This window comes from Lacerta agilis, chromosome 8 (genome assembly GCF_009819535.1).
Source record: "Lacerta agilis isolate rLacAgi1 chromosome 8, rLacAgi1.pri, whole genome shotgun sequence".
Lineage (NCBI taxonomy): Eukaryota > Metazoa > Chordata > Lepidosauria > Squamata > Lacertidae > Lacerta > Lacerta agilis.
In genome coordinates this window covers 54464789-54492402 of record NC_046319.1, presented here as the reverse complement: position 1 = coordinate 54492402, position 27614 = coordinate 54464789, and the positions used below count along the sequence as shown (strand labels likewise).

At 45.7% G+C, this 27614-nt stretch overlaps 1 protein-coding gene across 4 annotated transcripts in view; it reads right to left on the bottom strand.

The window, feature by feature from the left end:
- The window catches only part of LOC117051320 (microtubule-actin cross-linking factor 1-like), a 145213-nt gene that overhangs the window by 53007 nt on the left and 64592 nt on the right, over positions 1 to 27614 (bottom strand). The window contains exon 1 of one of the 4 annotated variants that reach the window (XM_033157601.1): positions 2485 to 2771. The exons of the other annotated variants lie outside the window; for them this stretch is intronic. Coding sequence (XP_033013492.1) covers positions 2485 to 2590 — 106 coding nt within the window. The 5' untranslated portion in view covers positions 2591 to 2771. Of the gene's footprint in view, positions 1 to 2484; positions 2772 to 27614 lie in introns of those variants that run through there. 4 annotated transcript variants of the gene reach the window in all.

Below are 27614 nucleotides of genomic sequence, written 5' to 3'. Positions count from 1 at the left end.
CTTCCCAACTTGCTTCCCATTTCTACCTCCCTGGAGAGGCTCCCCAATCAGGATCTCCCAGCTTCACTGGACTCCTGTGCTTCCAGTCCTCTCCCTTGGGCCATCTGCTGACTTCTGAGTCCAGCACTCATCAAGGGACTTCCCACAAAGAGGCTCAAGGCTGCTTCCCCAAACAGCAGGTGAAGCCAGGGCACAAAGAGAGCAAATGGATCAGACCATCAACAATATGCACTGAAGCAGAGCAGGGTGGATTTAGTCCCGTCCCAATTCAAAGCTGGAACAGAATAGATTTTAGTGGGTATACTTATGGACGCGACACCCCGAAAAGTCTGTAAGCAGAGCGCCGCTTCTGTGCGTGCGTGTGACGCGATAGATTGCTCCTGCGCATGCGCGAAGCAGCGAACCCGGAAGTAAACACTTCCAGGTTTGCTGCATTTGTAACCAGAAAAAAACGCAACATGAAGCAAACGCAACACAAGGTATCACTGTATAAGCATTCCTTCCTATATCACTGTCTCAATTTCAGTCCCTTTCTGAATTATCCCTAGCATGGAATTTGCCTTTTTCACTGCCTCTGCACATGAAGTTGAATTTCCATTGAACACTCCACCATGACCTCAAAATCTCTTTTCTCGTTAGTCTCCACCAATTCAGGCACAGCCAGTGTTTGCCCCATAATGAAGCCTTTTACACTTGCACAGAACCCAATTTGCCTTGTATTCTAAGAGATTCTTTTGGAGGTCTTTGCAATCTGCTTGGATTTCATCTGCAAACTCAGCCACCTCCAAACACTATTTATGAAGAAATTAAAATAGCACCAGTCACAATAAAGATCCATGGGAGACTCCACTGCTCACTTCTGTCCTGTGTGAGAACAATCTACTCCACCTTCTGATTTTTAACTAGTTATTTGTCCGTAAGAGAATCACTACATTTAGGCAGACTTTGTCAAAAACGTTTCTAAAGTTCAAGTCAGCCACATTTAATGCAATAATCTTCAACCTTTTCTGACCAGTAAATCATCCTTAACCTAATCATGCATTCGGGCTCCATTTGTACAATTTTCTACTGTAAGTTTGTACGGTGATGCCACTGCTGTAACAAACCCAACCTTAAGACAGGCTGCACTGCTAGTGAATCACCCCTATCCATCACATGCTTGTTGATACTCTCAAAGAACTCCAAAAAGGCATTGGAGCAGGACTTACATAAGAACATAAGAATAGCCCTGCTAGATCAGGCCAATGGCCCATCTAGTCCAGCATCCTCTTTTCACAGTGACCACCCAGGTGCCTGTGGGACACCAGCAAGCAGGACCTGAGCACAAGAGCATTCTCCACCCTGCAGTTTTTTGCAAGTGGTATTCAGAAGCATTACTGCCTCCAGCTATGGAGGGAAAGCATAGTCACTGTGGCTAGTAGCCATCAAATTATCATCTCCTCTATGAATTTGTCTAATCCTCTTTTTAAAGCCATCCAAGTTGTTGGCCATCACATGCTGCCTCATGTGGGAGCGAGTTCCATAGTCTAACTATGTGCTGCATGAATAAGTCCTTTCTTTCATTTGCCCTGAAAACATTCAGCTTCGTTGGATTCCCATGAGTTCTAGTGTTATGAGGGGGCGGGGGGAGAGAACTTTTCTCCATCCATTTTCTCCATGCCATGCATGATTTTATGAACTTCTGAATGTTGCCACTTTCTTGCCTTTTCTCTAAACTGAAAAAGCCCAAATGCCACTTCCCTTTGCAGGGGAGCTGCTCCAGACCCTGGGTCAGTTGGGTTGCCCCTTTCTTAACCTTTTCCAGCTCTACAATATCTTCCTTTGCAGAAGCCATGCTGATTCTTCCCCAGCGGCACCTGTTCTTCTTTGCTCTCTAATCCTTTGTTTTAAAAATAGTTTTTCAAGTGCTGAGTTTTAGGTTTGCATGGTGCTCTGGGATATTGTGTGGAAACCAGAATGTTAAGGAGGTTAAGACTGGAAATCCCCATTCATAGAAATGAGGCAGAAACGTACACAAGGCCCCAGAGAGATAGCCACATAGTGCTGTCACTTAGGAAGCTGTCATCGTGGCATAAATCAGAACCAATGAACACCGGTGACATGCAGAGGGGCTAAGTCATGGGTATCACCTGAGTCAACCGACAACTTGTTTAGTTTCCTCAAAGAACTACAATTCCCAGAGTTCTTTGACAGTTAAAGCAAGTACTGAAACTTTCTTATGTGCAACAAAGAGTCTCGCAAGTCTAACCCTCTGGAAGCTTCTCTTATGTGTGTCCAGCAGAGTCTCCTGCATATTCCATGACATCACTGATCCAGCAATGCTTCTGGGCTGTTCCTGACCTCTTGCCATCAAGCAGAAAGAGGACTGCTGCTTTGAACAAGGTCATGTGGAATAACAAACACATATACAGAGAGAGAGAGAGAGAGAGAGAGAGAGAGAGAGAGAGAGAGAACACGAACATTTTGGTCCTCAAATAACAGTACCTTCCTGCCTCCTGCTCTTTGTCCAATACAAGATCCCAGCAACTCCAAGAACGTGACTCAAGACGAACACAGTGGGTGGCAGGAAAGTGCCATTCAAAAGGGGCATTTGCCTCCTGGTTCCCGCGCCGTTATCACAGATCCCGAGTTTTAAATTCCTCTCTTGAGGCCGCAAGCGCCCAGACACAGCATCACACGGAACAGGGCGGGCGAGAACAGCAAAGGCACAGAGTTCAGAGGAGAGAAAGAGAAAGAGAGAGAGAGGAGAGAGAGCTGTCTCTGGAAGGAGGGGGGTTTCTCTTCCTCTCTCATCAGCCCATGGGGTGGGGGAGAAACAGCCTGCCCTCTGTTGCTTCCAAAACAAAAATGCCCGACGGAGAAAGGGGACTTCGGACAGAGAAAGTGAGCAAATGAGCGTCCGGGTGACTCAAACATCTTTCCTTGGCATCCACCAACGTGATGAAATGAACCAACTTCAGCCTCTCCCCCCCCCCCTTTCAAGAGAGAGAACGTCATGCTCTTAAATTTCCATTCCTAAGCCCATTGGAATGCCCACTCTCCAAGCAGACTTGTTTGGAAGAGGACAGGGAAGGGACTGCTTGAGGAGCCAGGACAGACAAGGCAGAGCAGGGTTTCTGCTAGCTCAGGACAGGCTGCCTAAAGAGCAGCCTCCCATATGGCCCTTCCAGATGACAGGAGGGGGGAAAGAGAGACCAGTTGGCTCAGTGCTTTTTTAGTTCATTGAATTGCAAACCTCAGTAGGTGCTGGCTGGGGCTGATGGGAGTTGAGTCCAAAACAGCTGGAGGGCAAGAGGGCTGGGCTATGCAGATGAGGGGGTGTGGTTATGCAAATGGGCAAAGCCTTGGTTCTCAATGGCCCCTGGAGCTGAGAACAAGGACAGGCCCTATCACAATGATGTCCTTTTCACTTTCTCCCATAACTGAATGAGTACCATTTACTCCTGAGGGGGGGGAGTGAAGCCCTGAGCTTTGGGAGTTTGCTGATGTTGTGTGGCTTGACCTGGGTTGTTAAGAGCAGATTAAAACCAAGGCATTAAAAAAGAACTGGGGAATAGAAAGGACTTTGCCTGGCACTAAGAAACAGAAGACCTGGTGCCAGACAAATCCATTAGGGTCGTTATCAATGGCTACTAGCCATCATGTTTGTGTACCAGCAGCAGCATTTGATACATGCTACTGAAAGTGCTATTTGATCACATCCTGCTTGCAAGCTCTATGTGGGCATCTGGTTGGTCTCTGTAAAAACACGACAATGGGCGAGCTGGGCTTTTGGCCTGATCCAGACTCTTTTTACGCTCCTGATGTCTATGGGGAGAGTGTACCAAAGGTTGTTTCTGCCGTCACCATCCCCCACCCACCTCACATTAGGTGGACCAGAAAAGTCCCACCAAAGACATCCATGGGGTTGGGCTGTACCATGTGGGAGTAGGCAGCCCCAAGGTTCCCAAGGCAGTGTATGTGTACATGCCATGCACATCTATGTGCAGAGATAGTGATGTGCTGCACACACAGGTGCCCTTGCAAGATATAAGCCTTTCCTTCACTCACGCAACTCCACACATGCCCATTTGTCCACAGGCATTTTGCCAAACAAATTAATAAAGAATTGTAGATTGTATGACCTTTGGGGTATTTTAATTATGTGCAGAGCAGTGGACGCTCTGGTTGCAGATGTAATCTGTTCGGAGGCACGTCTGCAACCTGCAGCGTTCATATCACACAACGCCGCGTCTGCGCATGCGCATGATGTAATTCGGCGCTTCTGCGCATAGCGCAATTTAGCGCTTCTGCGCATGCGTGAACGCCGAAACCCGGAAGTAACCCATTCCGGTACTTCCGGGTTTGGTGCGGAGTGCAACCTGAAAAGACGTAACCCGCAGCAGCCGTAACATGAGGTATGACTGTATTATTATTATTATTATTATTATTATTATTATTATACACTGGTGGCAATATACAAATGATATAATAATAGTATTGTCCTGGTTTCAGTGCTTAAGTCCAATATAGGCACAGGTTAAGAAATCCTGATCTTTCTAATTCAGAAATGCAAAGCCATAGAGCCATCAATGTCTTCCAAGGACGGAGGGGAAACATTGCCACTTTTGTTCGCAGTGGCTACATTTGGGGTCACTGGGCAGGCTCACCATGCCAGGGAAGGGAGAAGACAGTGGGCGATTGTTCCCAACTGGCTCAGTTTAGAGACAACCTGACACTGTGCATCCCATTTCTTGCTTCTTCTTTTTTAAAGGGGGTTTTCACTTATATGTAAAAAAAGCAAAAACTCTGAAAATGCTACATAAAAGCCAAGTGTAGTATTTAAACAAGCACAATATTTTCACACCCACACCCAACACCAGGATACTGCAAGAAAGCCTTCCCCAGTTGAGTGTCCTCCACCGCCGTCCCCACTGGGGCTGAGGGGAGTTGCTCTCCAGGCTGCTATTTCTTCCACAAGTACACCCCAAAAATGTCTACTTTCACAGGCTTGCTGGATTCTTTGCTTTTAATTTAGGCTGATTCCAATCTGGGTGGGTCTCAGGTCAAATAAGACAAGAGGAAATCCAGTCATCTCCACTCTCTGTGGTTTAAGACATTTCAGAGCCTGGGAGATAAGATATCCAAAGGGTCACTTAGAGATGGGAAAATTTATCCGTTTCAGTTCCTTATATTTCCATTATTAAATTCAGTTCTCCAAACTTCCATGTTAGTTTGTGGAGTTATAAAAATGTCACTCTACTCTACCCTCTGCAGTGTAAATATTCGCCCAGAGAATTAACAGATGGGAGCTGTGGCTTGAAGAGACCAGTGGGAGGATGAAGAAAATAGCACATCTTTCAAAGCATGTGTGGAAAAGTTTGGGGGAACCCCCAATCCAAAGTGCCAGGACACAGCGCTGGAAGGATTTTTCTCCACCCACCCTTTCTGAAGAAAAACCAGAAATAAACTTGCTTGTGCAGTTTGCTTCCTCGGCCACTGTGCCCGTTTTGCTGCTTCTTCATATGAAATTGCTAAAAATACAGTAAGCCTCTCTTGTGAATGGAGCAACTGAAACAGCCTTGACCATCACAACAGTCCAAATGACATGGGGGGGGGAGAGCCACCAGAAGCCACCCAGGAGCAGAAGGACAAGGCGCTCTCTGCACATGTCTTGTTTGAGAGAATATTATATGCGAACAACCACAGGCTCCTGCTGGGCAAGGAGAGAGAGAAGGGAGGCAGGAGGTTAAAAGGGGATGGGTTCCAGCAAGGACAGGGTGCAAGCTCAGCCAAATGATTATCAGAGGAAAATTTCAGTTCAAAATTGTCTAGAGGAGCAAAAGCACTCCCTCCCACTACATGCCCATAGCACTGCCAGGAGTTGGGAGTCAGGGGCAGGCCAGCAATAAAACACCCTGTGTCAGTGAAGTTAACTCTTCATTCAAAAAAACCCAAAGTAGTGCAGGCCTAGTGATCATAGCAACTCTTCCCAACAGATCTTGCCCCAATGAAGCAGTTGAAGGCTCCCACCTTCCCACAGCTCTCCAAAGTGCCTCCCCTGGTTCCTTTTCCCAGCAGCCTAAGGCTCCATTGTCTTGTCTCTCTTTGCTCCTCCCTCTTCATACCTCTCCTGGTCCTGGGAGACAAGGACGGAGGGGAGCTGGTTGCAGCAGGAAGGAGAGACTCCATGGCGTCTTCAGCAGCCTTACTCATCTCTGTCTCCTGCCCCCCCCCCCGCATTTGATTCTGGACTGCTCTCTGCCACAGCCTCTTCCTGCTCACGAAACCCTGTTACCTCTTCAGCTTCCAACACCACCAAGCAAGGAAAGCGTCATTTTCTGCCAGTTCCCTGTGAAACATCCTAGTGTAGCCTCCATCCCCTCCTGCTCCCCTGCAACCTGGTCCCTTCCAGATATTTTGGACTACAACTCCCATCAACCCTGATCATTGGCTGTGCTGGCTGGGGCTGTTGGAAGCTGTAGTCCAAAATGTCTGGGTAGACGCCATGTTGGGGAAGGCCAGCCTATTTATAGTCCCTGTGTACAGCATATTCTGTAAAAGGCAGGGAGGGGACTAAAGAAACCAAATGGTTTTAAAAAATAGGTTTGTGCTGTCAGAGAGAGATTTCTAGTCTCATGCCCCAAAGGTGGGCTGTGCTTGACTACAGATGCTGAAATTGTGGAGGGTGGTAACTCATCTACTGAGCTTAAAAAGGCTAAAACCCTTCTGAAAGCAACACAGCACAGTGTATAGGCCAGAATAAAGGGAAATACATTTTCACTTCCAGGCAATTGAACTTCTTTTCTCCCTTGAGAAAAAGACAGTGCACTTGGTCTAAGAAGTGTCCTGAGGAATTACTTAGCCCCTGCGGGAAAGTGACAGGAGATAGCAATTCTCTCAGCTGAGGAAGATTGGTTGGCCACCTCACTCACCCCAGACAATTACCAAGCTACAAAAGCAGCTGGAAAACACACCAAAGTTTGAAGACACAAGCCAAGGTTTGTTGGATCAACTGTGGGGCAGCTTGTGGTTTGTTCAACAAACCATAGCTTAAAGAAACTATGGCACAGCATTATGTGAGAACCAGGCCCTCCCCGTTCCAATTCACCCCCACATGCACATAAGTCCATGGTCCTGCCCCATCCTCCCCAAAGGAGGAGAGCTAGGGAACATTGCCTTACAAGAAAACAAAAACAAACATTTCTAAGGGATTCAGATTCTGTGCCAGATGCTTCAAGAGGCTGCCTGTGCATGGAAGACAAATGACCCACAACTGATCTCACAACTGCCACATGCTCCAGTCAGAGTTTTAAAAAAGATGCACAAACGCACAGTTTATTCATTTCCCGAAAGAGACAGTTGCTGTGGAACTCTCATCTGCAAAACTCCCAGCCCTTTATGCCAATTCTTAAAGAGATGTCTCTTCCGTTCTCAGAGCTGAGTCACCCTCTGGCTCAGCTCAGACCAGTGTGTGTGTGTGTGTGTGTGTGTGTGTGTGTGTCAGGCCAGACTGCACACTTACTCGACATTTTCCTGGTGAGTAACACTTTCCCTAGCCCAACACTTGGTGACTTTGCAAAGCATCAGGGGCCTTATTATAACAGATGTGAGAAGCTGCCAGCAGTTCAAGAGAGCGCAGGTCCACCAAGCAAAGAACCAGCCTTTCCCACTCCTCCCAGCCCAAATCCTGCTTCTTTATATTCTTCCCAAACTCAACTGTAGAACTGAAAATGCCCTCCCATTGAGAGAAGCTGCTCTCTGCAAGTGGGCATCGCAGATTGGTTGTGGGTGCAAGGTGGGGAACCCCCTGTGCAAATCTTGGCTTTGCCCAAACTGCTTACATGCGCTCAGCCTCAGCTGTGGCGCTGGCAGCACCTGCAAGAGTTCAGGTTTTAATATTCAGTTCTAATGTTCATCTGATGTTGGAAGGCACTTTGGGTTACTTTTTTTTTTGAAGGGGGGGGTCTGCTAATATATGTCAGCCACCACCACTAACATTATGGTTCAACAACCAATATGCTGGATTATAGTGTGATCTGCCTTGCCCCACCACAGCTTTGCCAAACTGATGGATCCTACTCTTGACTTCAGTAGGGAATTCCAATCGGAGGGGGCAGGAGAGGGAGAAGATCCAGTCCTAGATGTACACGCTTGAGATCCAGCCCCATTGTAATTCACGCTGATTACAATGACAGGCATTGCTCTTGTAGTGAAATGTTTGAGACAGGGAGTGGGGAGAAGAAGGGAATGGAAGAATAGTAACCAAGGCCTTTGCTGCCCCAAATAGCTTGTTCATCTCTTGGTTTGCTGCAACGATCCATATCTTTCAGAGTCCTTGCTAAAGGAACCCCTAGCCTTTTGAACACCTGGAACTCAAAAGTGTATCAGACTATGTAAAACCAGCAAGTGAGCACCAGTCTGCTTAATTAGCTTCATCTGTACCAATGGGAGAGTACAGGTCACCTTGAAGCAAAATTTGCATTTCGTTTTATCAGTGCAGAAATGCACCTAGCATAATCCCCAGGGATTGGACCCAGTCATTCAAGTTATCCAAAAACCCCACAAAGCCACAAACTCCTGAAGCTGAATCCAAACTAGTTCCTGCAGTACCTGCTTGCTTAGCAAAGATTACCACTGCAGAGTCAGTTCAAATCCAAACGTACAACCTGAACAGCAAGGCAGGGGGCAAGTCCCTTTGTGTCAAAAGGATGCTGCTGTCGAGAAGGCTTTTCATGAGCTGCCTGTGTATCCCAGGAGACACAGATTGCCCTATCTGAAACTTTCATGAAATTGAACCTGTTCACAAGGGACGCCCACCTTCCTTAACACAGAGGGTCTTAAGGTCTGCATGTGAGCAGAAAAAGATCAGAAACTCGTCCTCAAGGAAGGAAAGCCTGTTACTGGACAACGGTGCAATCTAATAGGGATAGCAGGAAGAGCAGCAGCAGCCTTTAGCTTCATCAAGGACAGATGTTCAGCAGAGACTACTGCTTCCACACTGGCCCCACACAGAAAGAAGTAGTGCAGATAGACAGTTACTTAACTGTGGAAAATAAGAAACATCTCCAGGAGGGCAGTATGGGAAGTTCATGTAAACTGTGAGAGCACTGATTCCATATTATTTTCAGATCATCATCATGCCCCAAATGACTAACACAGTAGGAGGAACATGTGAGAAGTCATGAACAGACAAATGTCCTACTGGATTGGTAAAGTGGTGGTGCAATTATGTGCAATTCAAAGGCTTGCGTACATATCAGTTCATAGTAACTGGCCACAGAAGGCGGCACTGCCTACCTTTTCTCATTTCTCTGGTGTAATGCTCTGAAAAAGGATACCACAATTCTACAAGATTGTAGAAAATCTACTGACTGCAGCACTGGATAATAACTCCAGCTTTCTGAGAATCCCAGCTTGCTTTCCTCTTTTTCAATAAACTTCCTAAGCTTTATGGTAATGAAGGCATTCCTGAACACAGTCTGTGGGCAATGCTCTCACTGTTTTGTTTTATTTCCAAGGGTATACAATGGCCTGGAAGGTTCCTTCCCCTCCACTCCCCTAAATTTAACGGAATAGGTTTGTGTTTGTTTGTTTGTTTAGTAGAGGCCAATAATATGCACAAAAGTAGTCATGCAAATCTATGCAACTTGTATAATCAACTGTACAAGCTGGTGCAAATTTTGCTTTTGGCGGTTCTTTTAAAGTACTAGTTACAGGTAGGTAGCCGTGTTGGTCTGCCACAGTCAAAACAAAATAAAATTTAAAAAATCCTTCCAGTAGCACCTTAGAGACCAACTAAGTTAGTTCTTGGTATGAGCTTTCGTGTGCATGCACACTTCTTCAGATACAGTACTTTTAAAGTACTGTACTGTACAGGTAAAGCTTGTGATCTATTTTTGTCCCATTCTTTGCAGTGTCCACCAGATGGCGCTGCAGAAGCACCAAACTACAACCCATGCAATTTATAGGATGGGAAGGGGGTGGAGGCCTTGAGAGAACCCTCAAAGCATCACCTATCACTTCAAGTAGGGAGGAGACAGAGAAGCCGCAAGCCAGCAGTGCAGGCCTGGTTGACCCACTTGCATTCAGGACCAGTACGCAGAGCTGCATAGCAGATAGTTTGTTTGAGGGAGGGAGATTAATGCAGAGAGAGGCTGATGGACAAAATAAACAGTTCCATGACTTTGCTTGAAAACAGACAGATGCAGTAGGGCTGCAAGAGCCATGAAATGGGGTGTTCCAAGGGTGGGGAGAAAAGTGCACTCTTTTGGGAGGAAATAGCATGCACTTTCAAAGCAGCCTTTGCCACTGGTGCCCCCCAGATGGGGCTGATGGGGTTTTCAGTCTGACACATCTGGAGGGCACTAGGTTGGCAAAGGCTGCTTTAAAGTAAAGAACACTCCTTTAAAAAAATAATCACAAGGGAAAAGTGGCAATCCTGTTTCTGGAACGCACAACCAGAAGTGGATTTACCACTCCTCCTCATCCAAGGGTCATGCAGGATGTGTGGGCTACAGGATTGTATTTGTGGGTTAGCAAAACTACTCACCTGAATTGCCGTGTATATATAGCCTTCCATAAAATATTTTCTTCATTTCCAAAATGAAAAGAACCAGGGCTGAAACTTGCTTTCAATGGAAGTACATGAGAAAGACCTTTCAGGACCAGACCAATAGTTCATCGAAGAATGTCACCCCATCTCTAGCTGTGGCCAGAATCCAGCCATTTTCAGATGCACCCACAAGCAGCGCATGGAGGGAGCGGCCTGCTCCAGTTTGAGCAAGCATCTAGAATGCTAAGGTAGGTTGCCTCTGGACCTGGAGGTTCCACTTAACCATCAGAGCTGGCTGTTACCGAGGCCTCTGCACTCTGAATCTGCCTAATGCAGCTTTCCCCAATCAGGTGTCCTCCAAATCCAGCCATTTGTGTGTCTTCTCTAGCTCACTCAGTCGGTTAAGAGTATGGTGCTGATAATGTATGGGGTAACTGCATATTGCTGCACTGCAGTGGGCTGGACTAGATGACCCTTGGGATCCCTTCCAACTCTACAATTCTATGATTTCCATGAAATGTTTTGGCCTATTACAACACGGCCATGCTGCCTGGGCTGATGGGATTTGTAGTCCAAAACTTTGCAGGGCAGGGGGGTTCCCACCCACCCCAAAATTTTTGCAGCCCAGTCAAAGGGAAACCCAGAAAATGTAAAGAAGGACCCTAAGCTCTCAAATCCAGGTCTCCCACAGCACCACTGTGTTCATAAATGCAAACAGAATTGATTAGGCAGTGGGTGAGGGTAAGAATAGGAAGAGGATTTTAATCCTTTAGTTACAGGAAACCTGGCTGTGAGGTTCTTCCAACAGTGCTTTCATCATGTAGAACAAGGAAATCTGTAAAAATATCTCACACATGAGACCCTGAGTCATCCATAGTACTTCTTGCTCAGAGAGGACACCATTTATCATGTAGGCTAGAAGGGGTGTCTCCCTCTCCGTCTCTCAGCCATTTCAAAACACACACATTTAATAGCCACAGGTTACCCTCATAAACCCCCAGGATGTCAAACCCAACTTACTTCCTCCCTTGAGGAGAACATCACTAGGAGCCTGAGCACCTCTGAGCAACTAGATTCAGTATGCAACCTCTGGAACCATCTGCGCTTGCTGGTGCCACTCTATGAGCTGTGGGAAGAGGATGTGGCCAACAGATGCCACGCAAATTCAAGAGCAGACTCAAAGCCCACATGAACCGAGTCACCTCCTCGTGGGCTGCTTCAGTATTTAGATGTCAGACAAGGCACTGTCAACTGACTGGGCATAATGGAGTCTGAATCCTGCCCCTGACACCCAGATCATGACGACAGCCTCTCTCCCTGCAGGATGGGGAAGTCTGTCCCTTCCTAAGAAAGGGGAAGACAAACCTAAAAAGTAGACTCCCTGGTCCCAGAACAAGAACCCAACACAACCAGAGAGAGAGAGAGAGAGAGAGAGAGAGAGAGAGAGAGAGAGAGAGAGAGAGAGAGAGAGAGATGCCTCAGCTCCCAGAACCAGCAGATTCATTGCCCCGATCAGCAACTACATTGCAGAATGAGCCATGGGCCAGCCATCAACCTTCACCCATCAAAGTCACCCACTGGCAACTCTGCTTTTTACAATGGCTGCTCCCAACATCATTTTCTGAGTTCTCCAGGCCAGGGTTGGCAGAAGGCAGATAGGCACCCAGCGGTGGATCAGCAAGGATTTCCAATTCCCCATTATCCAACAAAATGACCCCTCCCCAAAAATATACTGCTGAAATGACAAAAACAGAGCATGTTGTAGAGACAAGGAATGTGCATATATGCAAGGGCTGTGGGCAATCTGGTTGCTGGACTACAGCTCCCATGTCACCCCTGACTACTGGCCACATTGACTCCCTGGAGTTGGATTCTAACAACATCTATAGGGGCAACGGTCCCCTCCCTCTGCTGCAAGTTTCAGAATAGCTGAATAAAACAGTTTCCAGAAAGGCAGCCATGTTGGCCTGTAGAAGCAGACACAACTATGAGGCTTGTCATATTTTAACCAGAGGTCTACCCTCCATCCAGGGACAACAATATTCCCCTTTCACAGGCCTTAGGACACCCTTCTCACCAACATAGTGGGCTCTGGCTGTATCCGACTACAACTCCCATCAGCCCCAGCCTGCAGAAGCTGGGGCTGATGGGAGCTGTGGTCTGAAACAGTTGGCTGGCATCACCTTAAGGAAGGCAGCCTTAGATGCTAGGCCTGCCACTGCGTTACCTAAAAACAGCTCCTCACTAGCAACAGGCCACATCACAGAAAACACCACAAGAGAGGGACAAGACCCCACAAAAAGCCCAGGTGCCAACGCAGTCCCCTTCGCCCTACCCTGGCAACAAGATCAGCCAAAGCACTGGGGCTCATTCACCTGCTACTCAGTGCTCTTCTGCTTTCTATGAAAGACAAACAGGTCAGCTTCTACCCAAAATAATAAATGGACACAAATTTGAAACAATGGGACTCTGGAGCCAGGGAGAGAACATTTCAACACCTGCACTTTGGAACTTCCTGCCTACTGAGATCAAGGCGGCACCTTCACTGTACTTTTTTTCGATTACAGTACTGCTAAAACATTCTTGTTTAAACAAGCCTACCCAGATGCTTAGAAAGTTGAGTTCATTTTAATCTGTTTTAGTATTTTAACTTTTGTACATTTTAAAGTATGGTTGTGATTTTTTTTTTATTTGTTGTTTCTGTAAACCACTTTTTATAGGGTTGTTGTTGTTTTTTTACAATCAAGCAATGTATAAATTTTATGAAACAAACAAAGCAAATAAACCTTACCTACCTCTCAGAACCCCCGCGAACTGAGAGGAGCCATTCTCCCACAGTGGTTTTTGGTTCTAGCATTATTCAACAGAACTTGAATCCATCAAGCAGTTTGTAAAGGGCTTGAATTGAAATAATGGCTTCTAGTTTTGCTACAGGCCTTTATTGATTTGACACTGCTATCTCAGAGAAGCTGAGCTATAATATTTGAGCAGTTAGGGGTGATGCAGATCCTCTCTTTTGGGGGGGGTTGTTTAATAAATATATGACATCGAATTTATGCAGGTGGCAAATCCCCCCTTTTTTTATTTGGTGGCATCTGTAAACAAGCAAGACCTTTTTATTTTTTACGGTTTCCCTCATTGTGCAATAAGTTGTGTTTTTATACCCAGTTTATCACTGTATCCATTTCATTCACACATCTTTTATTTTTCTTTTGACTTTATTATCAGAGGCTCCTTGAGTTGAAGTTACATTATTTTGTTGTTAATGTTTGTTTTTCTCTTTGTGTGTTCTGTCTGTGTTAGGATACCCTGTGTCAGTTCCTTCTCTTGTGAATGAATGCTCACTTATCTTAAAAGTTGTCAAAGCCTAGACTTTTTGCATTTCGGTGGCCTCTTACCTCACTGCTCAACAACAACAAACTCATCTGCCTTCAACCAGTAGTAGAGAATAATAACACTTCATGAATAAGATAGAGTGGAGTTTAGACCATCAAGGCTGTTGTCTAAACAACCTAACAACAAAAATTTGATAAATGAATCAAGGCAAGACACCAGCAGAACATAGAGACCAAAATTTCATCTTAAAGGAATGCAGTTCATAGAAACCTGCTGCCTTTTACCAAGTCATACAGCTGGTTCATGAAACTCAACATTGTCTACACTGACTGACAGCAGCTGTCCAGGTTTCAGGGATAGGAGACATTCCCAGCCCTGCCTGGAGAGGATGCTAGGGGTGGAGGCTGGGACCTGTTGCCTGCAAAGCACGAGCAATATTTCAATTTGAAAATTCACATCATTACCCAAGAGTGTTTCAGCTTACCAAGTTACTGACTAACGTAACTTGGAATTTGGCCTCCCTTCTCTCACTTGCCACCCCCCCCCGACACCCTCCGCCTCCTCCCCTAGCAAATCTGCACAATGTTCAGCCATGAGTGCACAGCCATGGAATCCAACCTCGCTTGGCTGCACCTCTCTGCTCCTGTAGACGTCATTCCCACACAGGCCAGCCACCCGCCTGCCCTCAGCCCTCCGGGATCTCTCCTGAGCTGTGTGGGAACTGGGGAAGGGGAAGAGGCAAGCACCGGCCCAGGTGACCTGCTGCTGCCAGCTGCTCAGGAGGACTTCTTCACCGCTCTCTGCTCAACCTGACCCAACACTGACTCCTTCAACAGTTCCCACACCAGGGGTAAGGAACGTTTTCCAACCTGAGGGCCACATTCCCTTCTGAGCAACATTACGATGGTCACATGACAGTGGTGGGCATGGCCAGAGGCAAAAGTGGGTGGAGCAACCAATGCAAATTTAAACCTGTGTACAGTATGCTAATTTCTATACACACACACACACACACACACACACACACACCCTCTATCCTCATCAAGGCAAGCATGACACATTTATCGTAGTTCAAGGACACACACTGAAAGCAGACTAAAACACTCAACGCAAGGCCAGTTGGAAGTGTGGCCTGAGGAGAGTTTTGAGGGTGATTTAGTTCCTTCCATGAAATATGTACAAATGGCCTAGCTTTCTGGCCAATACTTGTGGCTGAATTTGTGTTATTTCCAGTTTTACGGTTGTCGCTTACTTTCCCGAAATTATTATTATTTAATTAAAATAATTACACTGAGCCGTGGGGATTATCATCATCCTCTTGAACTGACCCAGATGCCAACCTCAGGACCCACCTGGATTTCTACCTTTCGGCCATGCCTCTGGGCATATACCCGCCTATGCAGTCAGCAGTAAGGCATTTAGCACAAACACACATGGGCTACACCCTCCTACAAGCACAGGCAAGCAGCAGGAGATGCATCCAGCCACGCAAGCCCTCCCCACTCCCAGCCGGCAGCCTTGAGGAAAGTCATGAAGAAAATATGACATTTCTAGAGACAGTCGGGGACTCCACCCGGCTTCCCAGGCGCCCCTCCTTCCATGGCTGTCGCATCTTGTGGCTCCCCTTTGAAAATGCCTTTCACTGCAGGTGAATCATGTGTTTACAGATCCTGGCCAAAATGCTTCCTGAACCAACCATTCCCAACCTCGGGTCCCCAGATGTTGCTGAACCTCAACTCCCATCTGCAACCAGCTGTTATGGCTAAGGATCAGGGGTGATGGGAAATGTAGTCCACCAAAATGCAGGCCCCCAATCCTGGGAAAGGCAGCTCTAAGCCATAGTATATGCCAGTTTCAGCAAGTGTCCCTCAAGGCTTCTACTCTTTCTGGCCAAAAGGGTCCCATCTAAACCAACAGCTGTGGTCAGGAGAAGGATCCGCTCCCATATCTAAGCAGTCCACAATTTGGAACTGCCCTTGGTAGCCAAGCAACAGGCTGTGATCAGCAGGATCCTAACCCTCCACTTGTCCCTGAGGCCAGGGATACCCCTGACTCTAGTGTAGAGTTAGAAAGGGTGGCAGGAGGCTCTGGGCACCTAGGCAATGCAGCAGCCCCCGTTTTCCTCTCAGCTTCAGAAATGGAGCAGGAGGCAAGGATTACCATACAGGTGTCAGGAGGGTACCCGACCACAGCTAGGAGGGGCTCAGGCATGTCATACTCACAGGAGGGCAACAGTATACTCATCATGGCAGGCAAAAGTGTGGAAACTCTGCAAAGTGCCCTCCAGGTGTTTTTGACTCCAGCTCCCATCAGCCCTAGCAACATGTGGCAGTGCTGGCTGAGGCTGATGGGAGTTGTAGTCCCAAACAGAGGGCTGGTGCACACAATGGCAGGACACCATACAGCTTGCAGCAGTTCAAAATATAGAAGGAATTTATATTAGAATACCACAAGTGAGAAGAGAGATGAGGGTCCCTTGCTAGCAGAGCAGGAGAGCCTCTTCCTTTTGAGTAACCACCAGACTTTATAAGCCTCCTTAAGGGCATCAAGGGTAAATGTTTAACTCCCAAAGAATTTCCTGAGAATCGGTTTTGAACAGGCTCTCAATTTCAACAGCCAGAGAATAAGCAGGCCTTTCCAACCCTCATACAGAAGCAGAAAAATATTTTTAAAGACACCACACAAGGACACTCTCTCCTCCTTTCTCTCTCTCTCCGAGACACACACAGACACTCACATCAATCCTTGGAACAGGCCAGTACCCTGTCAGCTGTCCAACAGGCTTTTCACATACAAATATGAACTCTGAGGAACCCTGGTGGGGAACTTACTGGAATCAAGGATTCAAACGCTCATGTCAATTCCTCTTTTCAGCAGCCACTTCACACCAAAAGATTAATTCTGATTGCACACTGAAAGGAGAGGCTTCCTTTTCATCATGGATCTACAATGGCGCTTAGGGATGCAATTAGCCATATCCCCTCTCTTTTGAGGGGAGACAGTGGCATTGTGACTCCTCTATGGGATATGCATTTGGGAGTCCCTTCCCAAAAAAACTATCCAAGAGGTTCCCCAAGTTTAGTGGGCACTGGTTGTGTGATAATGTGGGGAGGGACTTCTCCTGAAAACAGAACACAACACAAATCTGATTTTGCATTTTTAAAGAATTCCTAGAATGGTGATTCTTGAGAATGCAAAGCAAGTAATCCTAAGAAAGCCTTAATGTTCTTTGCCTATACAATGAAAGTAGATGCTGCATGTTGCACCACTGCACTCCTGTAACCATCCTGCCCAAATTCAAAATAAGGAGATCTAAAAGAACAAAGTCTCTTGAGTATGATACGGAAATTATGGGGGGGGGGTCACCTAAGCAAAGTCTCCTCCTGAGTAAACTCATTTGGGGTATGGAGTGATGCCCTTAAGGGGACCCATCTCTGCCATGATCCAGTAGGCGAGAGACCACGTACACAGGGAAATGCCTCAGAAGGTAATCTCTGGGTGTTTCAGGCTAATATCCCTCAACCAGAATCCCATTGTTCTCTCCCAGATAAGTGCTCAAGGTATCCTTGCCAATACTTAACACCCATTCACACTTCTCAGGGCTATCTCCCTGATATTGCTCTGTTTCCCCCATATGCTAATCTTGTCTTTCCTGTTTTTCCTATATGCAAATCATGTATAACCCTTCCCTTTTGTGAGGTAGTGATGATGTAGTGATGATGTTTTCCAAACTGTATTCTGGGAGATGATAGGAGTTTTAAAAGTTCTTGTAACACTGTTCTGGGTGTGCAGTTTGACTGTAACCTATTGCGCAATAAACCCTGTCTTGTCCTTGCTCCAGTGGCTGGACTTCTTTTATTTAACTCCGCAGAAACCAGTGGGCCTATCCCTAAGGGCCAGGTGGCTGGGCAGTTCCACACCTGGGATTTTTTCCATAACAGTTGGTGCCGAAAGCCGGGACTTGCGGTTCTCCCATGTTGCTGACTGGGGGCCCTGAAATCTTCAGCCGGCACCAGGCCATTTGCCTGGGAAGATCTTTTGGACCCCCGGCCATCTTCAGGGGCGGTAATTTGCAAGTCTCTAAGGAGCCAGCCGGGGAGCAAAGACAAGATCCAGCCGGCTTATTCATTGATCCCGGGATCCCAGCGCAGGACGCGTGAGTATAGGTTAAAGGGAAAAACCCAGTGCACTGGTGGGAGAGGGGTGGTGACTCCTGGCAACGAATTCTCTGCCCTCTTACCTGTTATTACTTCTTGCCTTTCTCTTGGTCCAGACCACAAAGCCTGTGGACCTTTGCTCAACTCGACAGGGGAGTTCTGAGCTCTATTACTTTCTCTCAAATTCTCTGGCCAGCCGCACCGAGACTGGGCCCGAACGTAAGACGGGGAGGACGGCCTAAACAACCACCTCACCGCTGTGGGCACCTTATCGAAAGCAAGGGGTCAGAGTTCTTTTTCATACTTCTGCCTGCCTTATCGGTGTGGAGCCCGAAGAATAAGTCGGGGAGGACGGCCTAAACAACCACCTCCCTGCAAACGGGTGTCCTGTCGACAGAAGGGGTTGGAAGGACTGTCTTCTATCCAGGGGCCACCCGATCTGGCACCACATTGAGTGGGCGTTCAGTAGGGTGTCCCCCCTTTTCTCAAGTTTGTGACAATAGGTAGGAGGTTGCCAGGAGGGAGAGCTTGGCCTGAGGGGCAGGACAAGGCAGAGTGGTAGATTGCACCCCTGGGAAAAGGAATAAGGAAGAAGAGGTCTGGGGAGGGAACCAGACGGTTGTTGAGGTGTACACGGAAGTTTAGTTGATAGGTTTAGTTGTTAAGTTTTCTTTTACATGTTACATGTTGTCTGTTATGTGTATGTGAGTCTGTTGTGTCTCTGTCATTTTGTTTTCCTTATGTAATTTCAGTGATCTTAAAAGGGCCAGAGAAAACCAGAAACAATTACAAAAATCCAGTCTGAGAGCATGTATGTTAGAGATCTTAAGAGAGTTGTGTTTTAAAACTGGCCATCAGACTGCCCTTCTTAAGTGTGCATAATTTAAAACTGCAAGCTTGCTTCAAATTTTTAGTTTAAAGAAACTATTTGGACCTGATCAACTTAAACATGATATGTTTTAACCCTCGATTAGGAGCCACCCAGAGTGGCTGGGGAGACTCAGCCAGATGGGTGGGATGTAAATAATAACTTATTATTATTATTGAATATAAAACTGAGGTGTGAGCAAATATTTATTATTCAAGAGAGGCTCCAAAAGTGTCTCTCCAAGTGGTAGGAAAATCCCCTGAAGGGGTTTGACTGTGTTCTGAGAGGGGGATTCCCCCCCTTCCTTTTGCAACTAAACAGGAAAGAAATCTGTACCTAATGAGAAATGTTTAGTTGCAACGTAAGTTTATGAGAGCTAGTCTACTATTGTGTTCTAGTCTACTTTGGAATGTGCTGTGAATTTAGCCTAATGTTTCTGCTGCAGACAGCCAAGTTGAGTATAACTGCTCTCGCAAGCTAAACTGCAGCGCCTGTAATTTCATTAAGCCTTAGGTAGGTCTCCCTTTGAGAGAGAAATGTGGTTGCTGTTGTTCTGAGGAATTGTTATGACTATATGCCTATGAAAATATGGTGTTCCTTCTAGGAAAAGTGTTATTAAGGGTAGAAGCTTCCATAGCCAGCAATTGTCCATCTGAGTCCAGTTTTAACTTTGATTTGGTTGGACAGAAGGGTTATTGTAAGGCTCCCAATATCGGTCTGTAAGATCAGCCAGGATTAACTAGCCCTTTTCTTGGAAAATGCCCCTTCAGTTTCTGTCTCTTTCTGGTCCCCAAATCGGAGTTTGCCCAGGTTCTCCTTTTGAGTTTGTCAGCCTTAGAAATTGGCCATAGCTTCTTAAGGGTGCACAGTTAAAAAAAAAAAATGTGTGAGGGCTTGATCAACCCAAAAACATGGCAAATATTGGAATGGGTGGAAGTGGTGTGTAAAGATTTGTTGTTTTAAAGAGACTGTAGAAGGCCATTTCCCCCCCCCCTCCAAAGAGTAAAAGAGGGTGCAATACACAATTTTCCTGCTGCAGAAGTCTTAAGTTTTACAAGATAAACTGCAGTGTCTGATTTTCATCAGCCTTAAGCCTTAAAACAACAACAACAACAACAACAACAACAACAACAACGAGGTAGTACAAAACTTGTGAACCCTGTAATTTAGGGGGTTGGACTGGATGACCTCAGGGTCCTTCTTTCAACTCCCACTTTATAGCTATGTGGAAGGCCATGTGTCTGCAAGCATTGGAGGGTAATTTTTAAATCCTGGTGTGGTGGTGGGTTGAAATTCAGCCCAGCTTTCCGAGTTAAGAGGAGAGTGTTGTGTTTTGTTTTTTTTAAAGGAGTGATTATCTAAGTTTTACCATTTCACCTATTATTTAAGTTTTAAAGTTTAAGCACACACATACAAAATTGACCTTCCCTATAAGAGCCATTTTCCCATACATGAGGGGGGCAGAGAGTTTAGTCTGCCTTGGCTAAAATCACTGAGAATATTTGAATTTTATGAATTCTGACTCTCTGGCCATTTTTACTCATATATAAGGGAGCAGGTATTCTGCTAAATGACCAGAGGGGGTGCACACAAAATAATGATAGCCCACATTTAATAGAGATCTGTACCCCGAAACCTGTAGATAAAGGAGGCATAGCTCCCAATTTATTTTGCCTGGGGTATGAGATGTTTATTTGATACCGTAAACATGATTAATTAGTGCTGAGACTTCATTATTAGGAATTTAATTTGACCAAACTTAGCTAGGTTTGTCTGAATGCTGAAGTTCTAATTATTTAAAGTTTAAGATTTATAAGCCCATTTCCTAAGCAGTGAGAAACAGGAAATGTGTCAGAAAATGTCTTAGGACGAAACCCTAGAAAAATGGATTTAAACTGACCAAACCGAAATTTAATTTGACCAATTTCATTGCTGTTTGGTTAGGGGTGTGAATTGCTAGGTTTCTGTTTAAAAATCCCACCCTGCTCTTTAAAAATCTACTCTTCACGCTTACCTTCCTTTATTCAAGGTAATTTAGCCAATGGATACAATTCTTTCAAATGGTACAATAGGTTTCTAAATCATGAACTCTGTACATGCACAGAGGCTACTGACAAAGTTTAGCCCTGCAGGGAGATTGCTGCAGAAGCCACCTGAAGAACAAGAACAGAATTAAGTATTCGGGCTTTAAAATCCTAACATGCCAAATTCTTTCAATAGGTAAAAATGAGTGCTCTCTCAGGAGCACTATTCTTTCTTTTCTTTTCTTTTCTTTTTTGAAAAAGGGGGGGATTAAGTACTGAACCATTGCAAGTTAGGAGGTTGCCATTCCAAATCTAACATGCAAAATTCTTTCCACAGGTAAATATCCCAGCACTCTAGTTCATCTCTTTAGTAGTTTTTTCCCCTTCTGTTTTGTTTTGTATGTATGTATGCCTATGCATTTTATCCACAGCACATCCTGACAGATTTTCACAGGCAATAATTTTCCTTTTACATCAGGATACTGAGATCCAGGGTGCAGAAAAAAAAAATTGCAGTTCTTTCAGAACCTTAAATGCAAATTCTATTTCTGAGTGGGGATGTTAAGGAATGGGGGAGGGGCACCTAAAGGTAAATTGCCGTCTTCTTTTTATTCTACCACTGATTTGCACCTTTGGTCAAATGCTTCCTCTGAAATCCACTCAGGTGATAAGACTATGCAAAACGAAGGTTCTATTGTTCTTTCCCAGTAGGTACTCACTCTTTGCATTTGACTCCAAGCATTCTCTCTTATGTTAATCTGCTATAACCCTTTCCTCTCTTCATAACAAGTTTGAATCCCTGCTAATAATCCCTGCTATGTTAGTTTACTTCCCTATATTTTTAGGCTACAAATAATCTGCTTTTCATTTATTAAATTAGTTCTCCATTATGTCTATGAAATTGATCTAAGCACAACCAAGTATTCTTTTATTGGTGTTATTTTTGCTATTAACATTCTAGCTGATGTTGTCACATAAACAAACATTTTTTTTGTTTCATTTGGGAACCATTGTTAGAAATTGTGTTTTTTATCATTTATTTTTGGTTCCTCATAGGTCATTTTTTATTTTGGGGACATGTCATTTGTTGCATCTCCTAAACTTATGGTTGATATTTATTTATTTATTTTTGACTAACTTGGATGGGGTCAGGTACCATCTATAAGTTTGTTTGTTTTTCCTTCATAAAGTTCTTTTTTATCAGATAGCACATTGTTTAATGTGGATCTAATTTTTAATTTTGTTTCCTTTTAATATTTTTACCTTTTGAAAAAAAAGAATCCAAACAAACTAAGTAGGTACTAACAGTAATTATATAGAAATATGATGATAATATTGAAATAATTAAAATGCTTAATGCATCAAGATTTTTTTGTTTGCAGTTTCCCAGGAGGACTCCGGGAGATTTTTTTTTTTTTTTTTTTTTTTTTTTGCTTTTACTTATTCCCTTGATAACTATGTCCTTAAGCCCCCAAACCCTACCCCTTACAGGATATCCCTTCTACAGACGTTAATGCAGACCCAATGATGGAAAACCCTCAGCCCAATTCCATGTGACCACAAGACTAGCTACCTCCTGCAGCAGCAGCAGCAACAACAGCAACAAGACTTCAGAGTTTTCAGAGTGGCCACAGCAATCTCCTTCCAAAGGACATAAGACTGAGGGGGGTTTGGGGGAATTAACAAAGGGGGGAGTTGAATTGTAAGGACATTTTTCTTTTGACCTCAAGATTCTGTCTCAAAATCACATGAGTTCCTCAAAGACATCCAACTGCTGTGGAATTAATAATTGAATGTTGTGTATAATGTGTTATTATGTAGGAATGCTGAAATGTGTCTGATAGTGTGTTCCTTTTGTGTTTAATTGTTTTGTTTTTATGTTTAATGTATAGTATATTGCATGCATTTTATGTTTCAATAGATCAGGCTATTGCATAGTCATGTATTTAGGTTAGACCAATTTATGACCACATTCCTTGTCTCACATGGTATTCCAACCTTCCCTACACATTTTAGATTGTTTTAGGTCATTTTATCAAGAAGAAACTTCAAGATCAAAACAGAACCCCAGATACATGAAGGTGTTTATGCTTTGATTTAGCAGGAATGGTTCCCTATAGGTTAAATTATTAATTTGGACCACTGCCTTTTTAGAATGGTTTTTCACAGTTTGGTTTGGAAAGTGAGAACCAGGGGCATATGTAAATTCTAATTGGACTTTGTTTGAATTGGACAAAGTGTATCCAAGGTGCCATTGGCTTTTGTCCCCTTAAATAGCAAGAGCGCAGGCCCACCCCTTTGAGAGCAGGACCAAAGCCACAGAGGCCCCACAGTTGGTCAGGGTGCGGCATTTCTCTCCAGGGAGTGTCACACCTAACCACATGGGGTAAAAAGGCTTTAGGTCAAGTCAATGCAAGCCCTTACACCAGGGATGCATGTTGATGGGTGTTGCTGTGGCATCAAGAGACCAGAGGACAGCTAGCTTTGACACCTGGGAACACAACACACACACAAAAAGAGAAAAAACAAAACAAACTGCATTTTCAGTCACAGGCGGACCTTTCTGGTAAATAAGCATAAACCACTATTGGAAATGATTCTCCCAAAGTGCTAGAATAGTAATTTAGTAACAAAATGTAGCATATGTTATTTTTACGTAATATCCTATGTCTCGCTAGGTACACTGATACACTTCCAAAGAGCCTTAAGAGGCGTGACATGCAAGTCCCTTTCAGGTTACATACACCCACACCTGGGAGGTTGGATGCCATGATAATATTCAGTGTATATAACATGCAGGACGAAAGGGGGGTGGGAAATATGTCTATCTCTGAACTGTAGTTCAGTGCGGAGAAAGGATTTGCGTTTCCTTCAGAACCTGATGCAAATCTATCTCCGAAGGGGGGAATGATACGGAAATTATGGGGGGGGGGGTCACCTAAGCAAAGTCTCCTCCTGAGTAAACTCATTTGGGGTATGGAGTGATGCCCTTAAGGGGACCCATCTCTGCCATGATCCAGTAGGCGAGAGACCACGTACACAGGGAAATGCCTCAGAAGGTAATCTCTGGGTGTTTCAGGCTAATATCCCTCAACCAGAATCCCATTGTTCTCTCCCAGATAAGTGCTCAAGGTATCCTTGCCAATACTTAACACCCATTCACACTTCTCAGGGCTATCTCCCTGATATTGCTCTGTTTCCCCCATATGCTAATCTTGTCTTTCCTGTTTTTCCTATATGCAAATCATGTATAACCCTTCCCTTTTGTGAGGTAGTGATGATGTAGTGATGATGTTTTCCAAACTGTATTCTGGGAGATGATAGGAGTTTTAAAAGTTCTTGTAACACTGTTCTGGGTGTGCAGTTTGACTGTAACCTATTGCGCAATAAACCCTGTCTTGTCCTTGCTCCAGTGGCTGGACTTCTTTTATTTAACTCCGCAGAAACCAGTGGGCCTATCCCTAAGGGCCAGGTGGCTGGGCAGTTCCACACCTGGGATTTTTTCCATAACAAGTATCATCAGGCAGAGGAGAAAGGAGGCTGAGCAGCAATTACCTTTTTAGCATGTTAAGGCTGAAGTCGCGTGTGTGTGTGTGTGTGTACCTCTTTGTATCCTTTTGATCCAATAGGGGAGATTAACCTTATCTGCATCATAATCCTCCAAGGATCAGAGGAACACAAAGTAAGATGACAACTTAAAACCTTCGGGACCTTTTCAAAACAAGCACAGTTGGCTCAAAGAGGAGTGACTATCTCCACCTGTTAATGAGGCGGATTTTTCCACAAGGTGATCTAGCCAGTGAACTTGGAGGGTTAAAGACCAATAATAGTGCAGCCTGGCTTACTTGCTTCAATCCTTGGGCGCACTCTAGTCTGCAGATAACTAGGTGCAGGTATCAGACACGGACATGCTCTCAATTGGTGTCCCTGTGTTACTCTACAGAGGGGGGATATAAGGGTAAGCAGACTTCTTGCGGGATCCCCACCTTCCTGCCCCCAAGGCTCCGTATTCCTCAAGACACATTGTTTTTGAGATCATTCAACTCTTGCAACACACCCACCACACATCCAGCTTTCCTTCTGGCCTCCAGCCCTGGCCTACTACTCACTTCTGTTTACAAGGGGCTTCCCATGTGCAAGCTTCATTGTGCTTCCCCTCCACTGTGCAAAAGTTGGTAATTATTATTCCCATTATGCAGATGGAGATCAAAGTCTAAGGCAGGCCAAGGCTGAGGAGCCAAAGACCTAGCTGTGTGTGCTGTTGCTGCCTGTCTATTAACAGCACAGTGCTTGATACAGCAACTCTTTGCCTTCCAGATGTTTCGAACTACAACTCCCAGCAGCCCCTGTCAATGGGCAAAGGTTGCATGAGAAATATCCACAGTAGCTCATAAAGGTAAAGGTAAAGGGACCCCTGACCGTTAGGTCCAGTCGCGGACGACTCTGGGGTTGTGGCGCTCATCTCGCTTTACTGGCCGAGGGAGCTGGCGTACAGCTTCCGGGTCATGTGGCCAGCATGACTAAGCTGCTTCTGGCGAACCAGAGGAGTGCACGGAAATGGAGTTTACCTTCCCGTTGGAGCGGTACCTATTTATCTACTTGTACTTTGACGTGCTTTCGAAATGATAGGTTGGCAGGAGCAGGGACCGAGCAACGGGAGCTCACCCAGTCGTGGGGATTCGAACCGCCGACCTTCTGATCAGCAAGCCCTAGGCTCTGTGGTTTAGACCACAGTGCCACCCGCTCATACTTGGCTGCAAAAGAGAGAGATCTTGTAGCCTTGTTGTAGTGCTGGCCTTGGGCCCTCATCTAGATTGCTGCTTCTTGGGACATCTTGCATACCACATGCCTTTCCAGAGACACCTGTGTGAAGCGTGTGCCACAGAAGCACCAAAAATCTAAGCTCCCTTAGCCTGAGCGCTGGAAGGATGAGAGAGAGAGAGAGAGAGAGAGAGAGAGAGAGAGAGAGAGAAGAGAACGAACAGGTGTCGGGGAGCAGAGAAGGTGCCCTGGTTCACCTTGTCCAGCTGAAAAGGAAAGGAAAGGAAGGTTCTGCTGGTGCAGGAAGAGATAAGAGGGCTCAGCTGTGATTGAGGCACAAACAGGAGGCCTCTTTGCTTTCCATCCCACCCCCAAAAAGTAAACAGACAAATGCAGTTGTGGCAACACCAGCACCTTGACAAAGTTTTTAGCATTCTCCTGAGAGGGGAAAGAAAGAGGCTCCAGGTTAATGCCTTGGCTGCAGATCTCCAGGCATATAAAGGAAGCCAGTCAAGGATAGTCCTTGGATCTCCAGGACAACGGCTGGCTGTCAAAGGGCCGCAGGGACTTCCAGGCACAGTATGGTGGATTGTGCTCCTCTCATGGTTTTTGGCAATGCTCACAGAAGCCTTTTTCTCACGCTCACCACAGCCTGGCCAAACTGAAAAGCTCAGAGTGGAAAAATTGGCAAAGCTGGAGGCACCGCTTGCGCCGGCAGCCTCTTAATCTCCCACAAGGCCTGACCGACTTCATTAGGCAGCCTTTGTTTACGCCCATCTTTTTTCACTGGAGGTTCCAACCCTGACAGTGCAGGAAAACTCATCAGCTAGCAGGAATCAGGCCTGCAAGGGAGAACCACAAATAGGGACCAAAGCTTTCCCTCTCTCTTAAACACAATCTGAAGCCAGGTATCTGACAGGACAATACGGTTCCAGTTTGCGGAATCTGAAGCAACACACCTTTTGCTACATCCCGATAATACTGTGTGGCACCAACACGTCCTCCCCCAACTCCCACACCACAAAGACAACATCACAGAAGTGTCGAGAGGGGGGGCAGCTGATGGAGGAGAGAACACAAAGAGCTCGAAGGATTTGCAGAAGATCTCAGAAACAGAGCTGCTTTCTTCTGAGAGGAAATCCCACATCCACACTATACATAAGGATTAATGAGAAATGGACCTTTGCCAGGGGAAAGGTGGGAGAAAGAAACTGAGGCCTGTCCCTTGAAGAATGAAGTAACTAGTAAACTTGGTGGTGGGGGAGGGGATAGCATTTTAGGGCCACTTCATACAAGACAATTTCTTATGAGGGTATTTTCACACAGGAAGACAGTATACACTGTAGTATATGAGAGAGAGCTCAGGAGCAGGGCTCACTCCACCGGTTCTGCTGTGACAGGCCAGCCCCACCAGCCTCTTCCTCCTTCCTCTCCACTGTCATCCTGGGGGCAGCCATTCCGTAAGACTGGCCCGGGGGGGGGGGGGGCACACAGAATGGAGAGACAAGAAGCAAAAATGCTCATTTCATCAGCATTGCTGGAGGGCCAGTTCCATCAGGCACCTCTTGCCCCTGAACTGCGCCAACTGGTCAATACAGGAACAGCTGTGTAGAAAGTGGTGCCTGATGGAACTTTTATGGCAAGCCTCTGGTAGGGAAATGTCTTTTCTTAACTGTATGTAAGTCACCTTGGGAGCCATTTTGGCTGAAGGTAAAGGTAAAGGGACCCCTGACCGTTAGGTCCAGTCGCGGACGACTCTGGGGTTGCAGCACTCATCTCGCTTTACTGGCCGAGGGAGCCTGCGTACAGCTTCCGGGTCATGTGGCCAGCATGACTAAGCCGCTTCTGGCGAACCAGAGCAGCGCACAGAAACACCGTTTACCTTCCCGCTGGAGCGGTACCTATTTATCTACTTGCACTTTGATGTGCTTTCG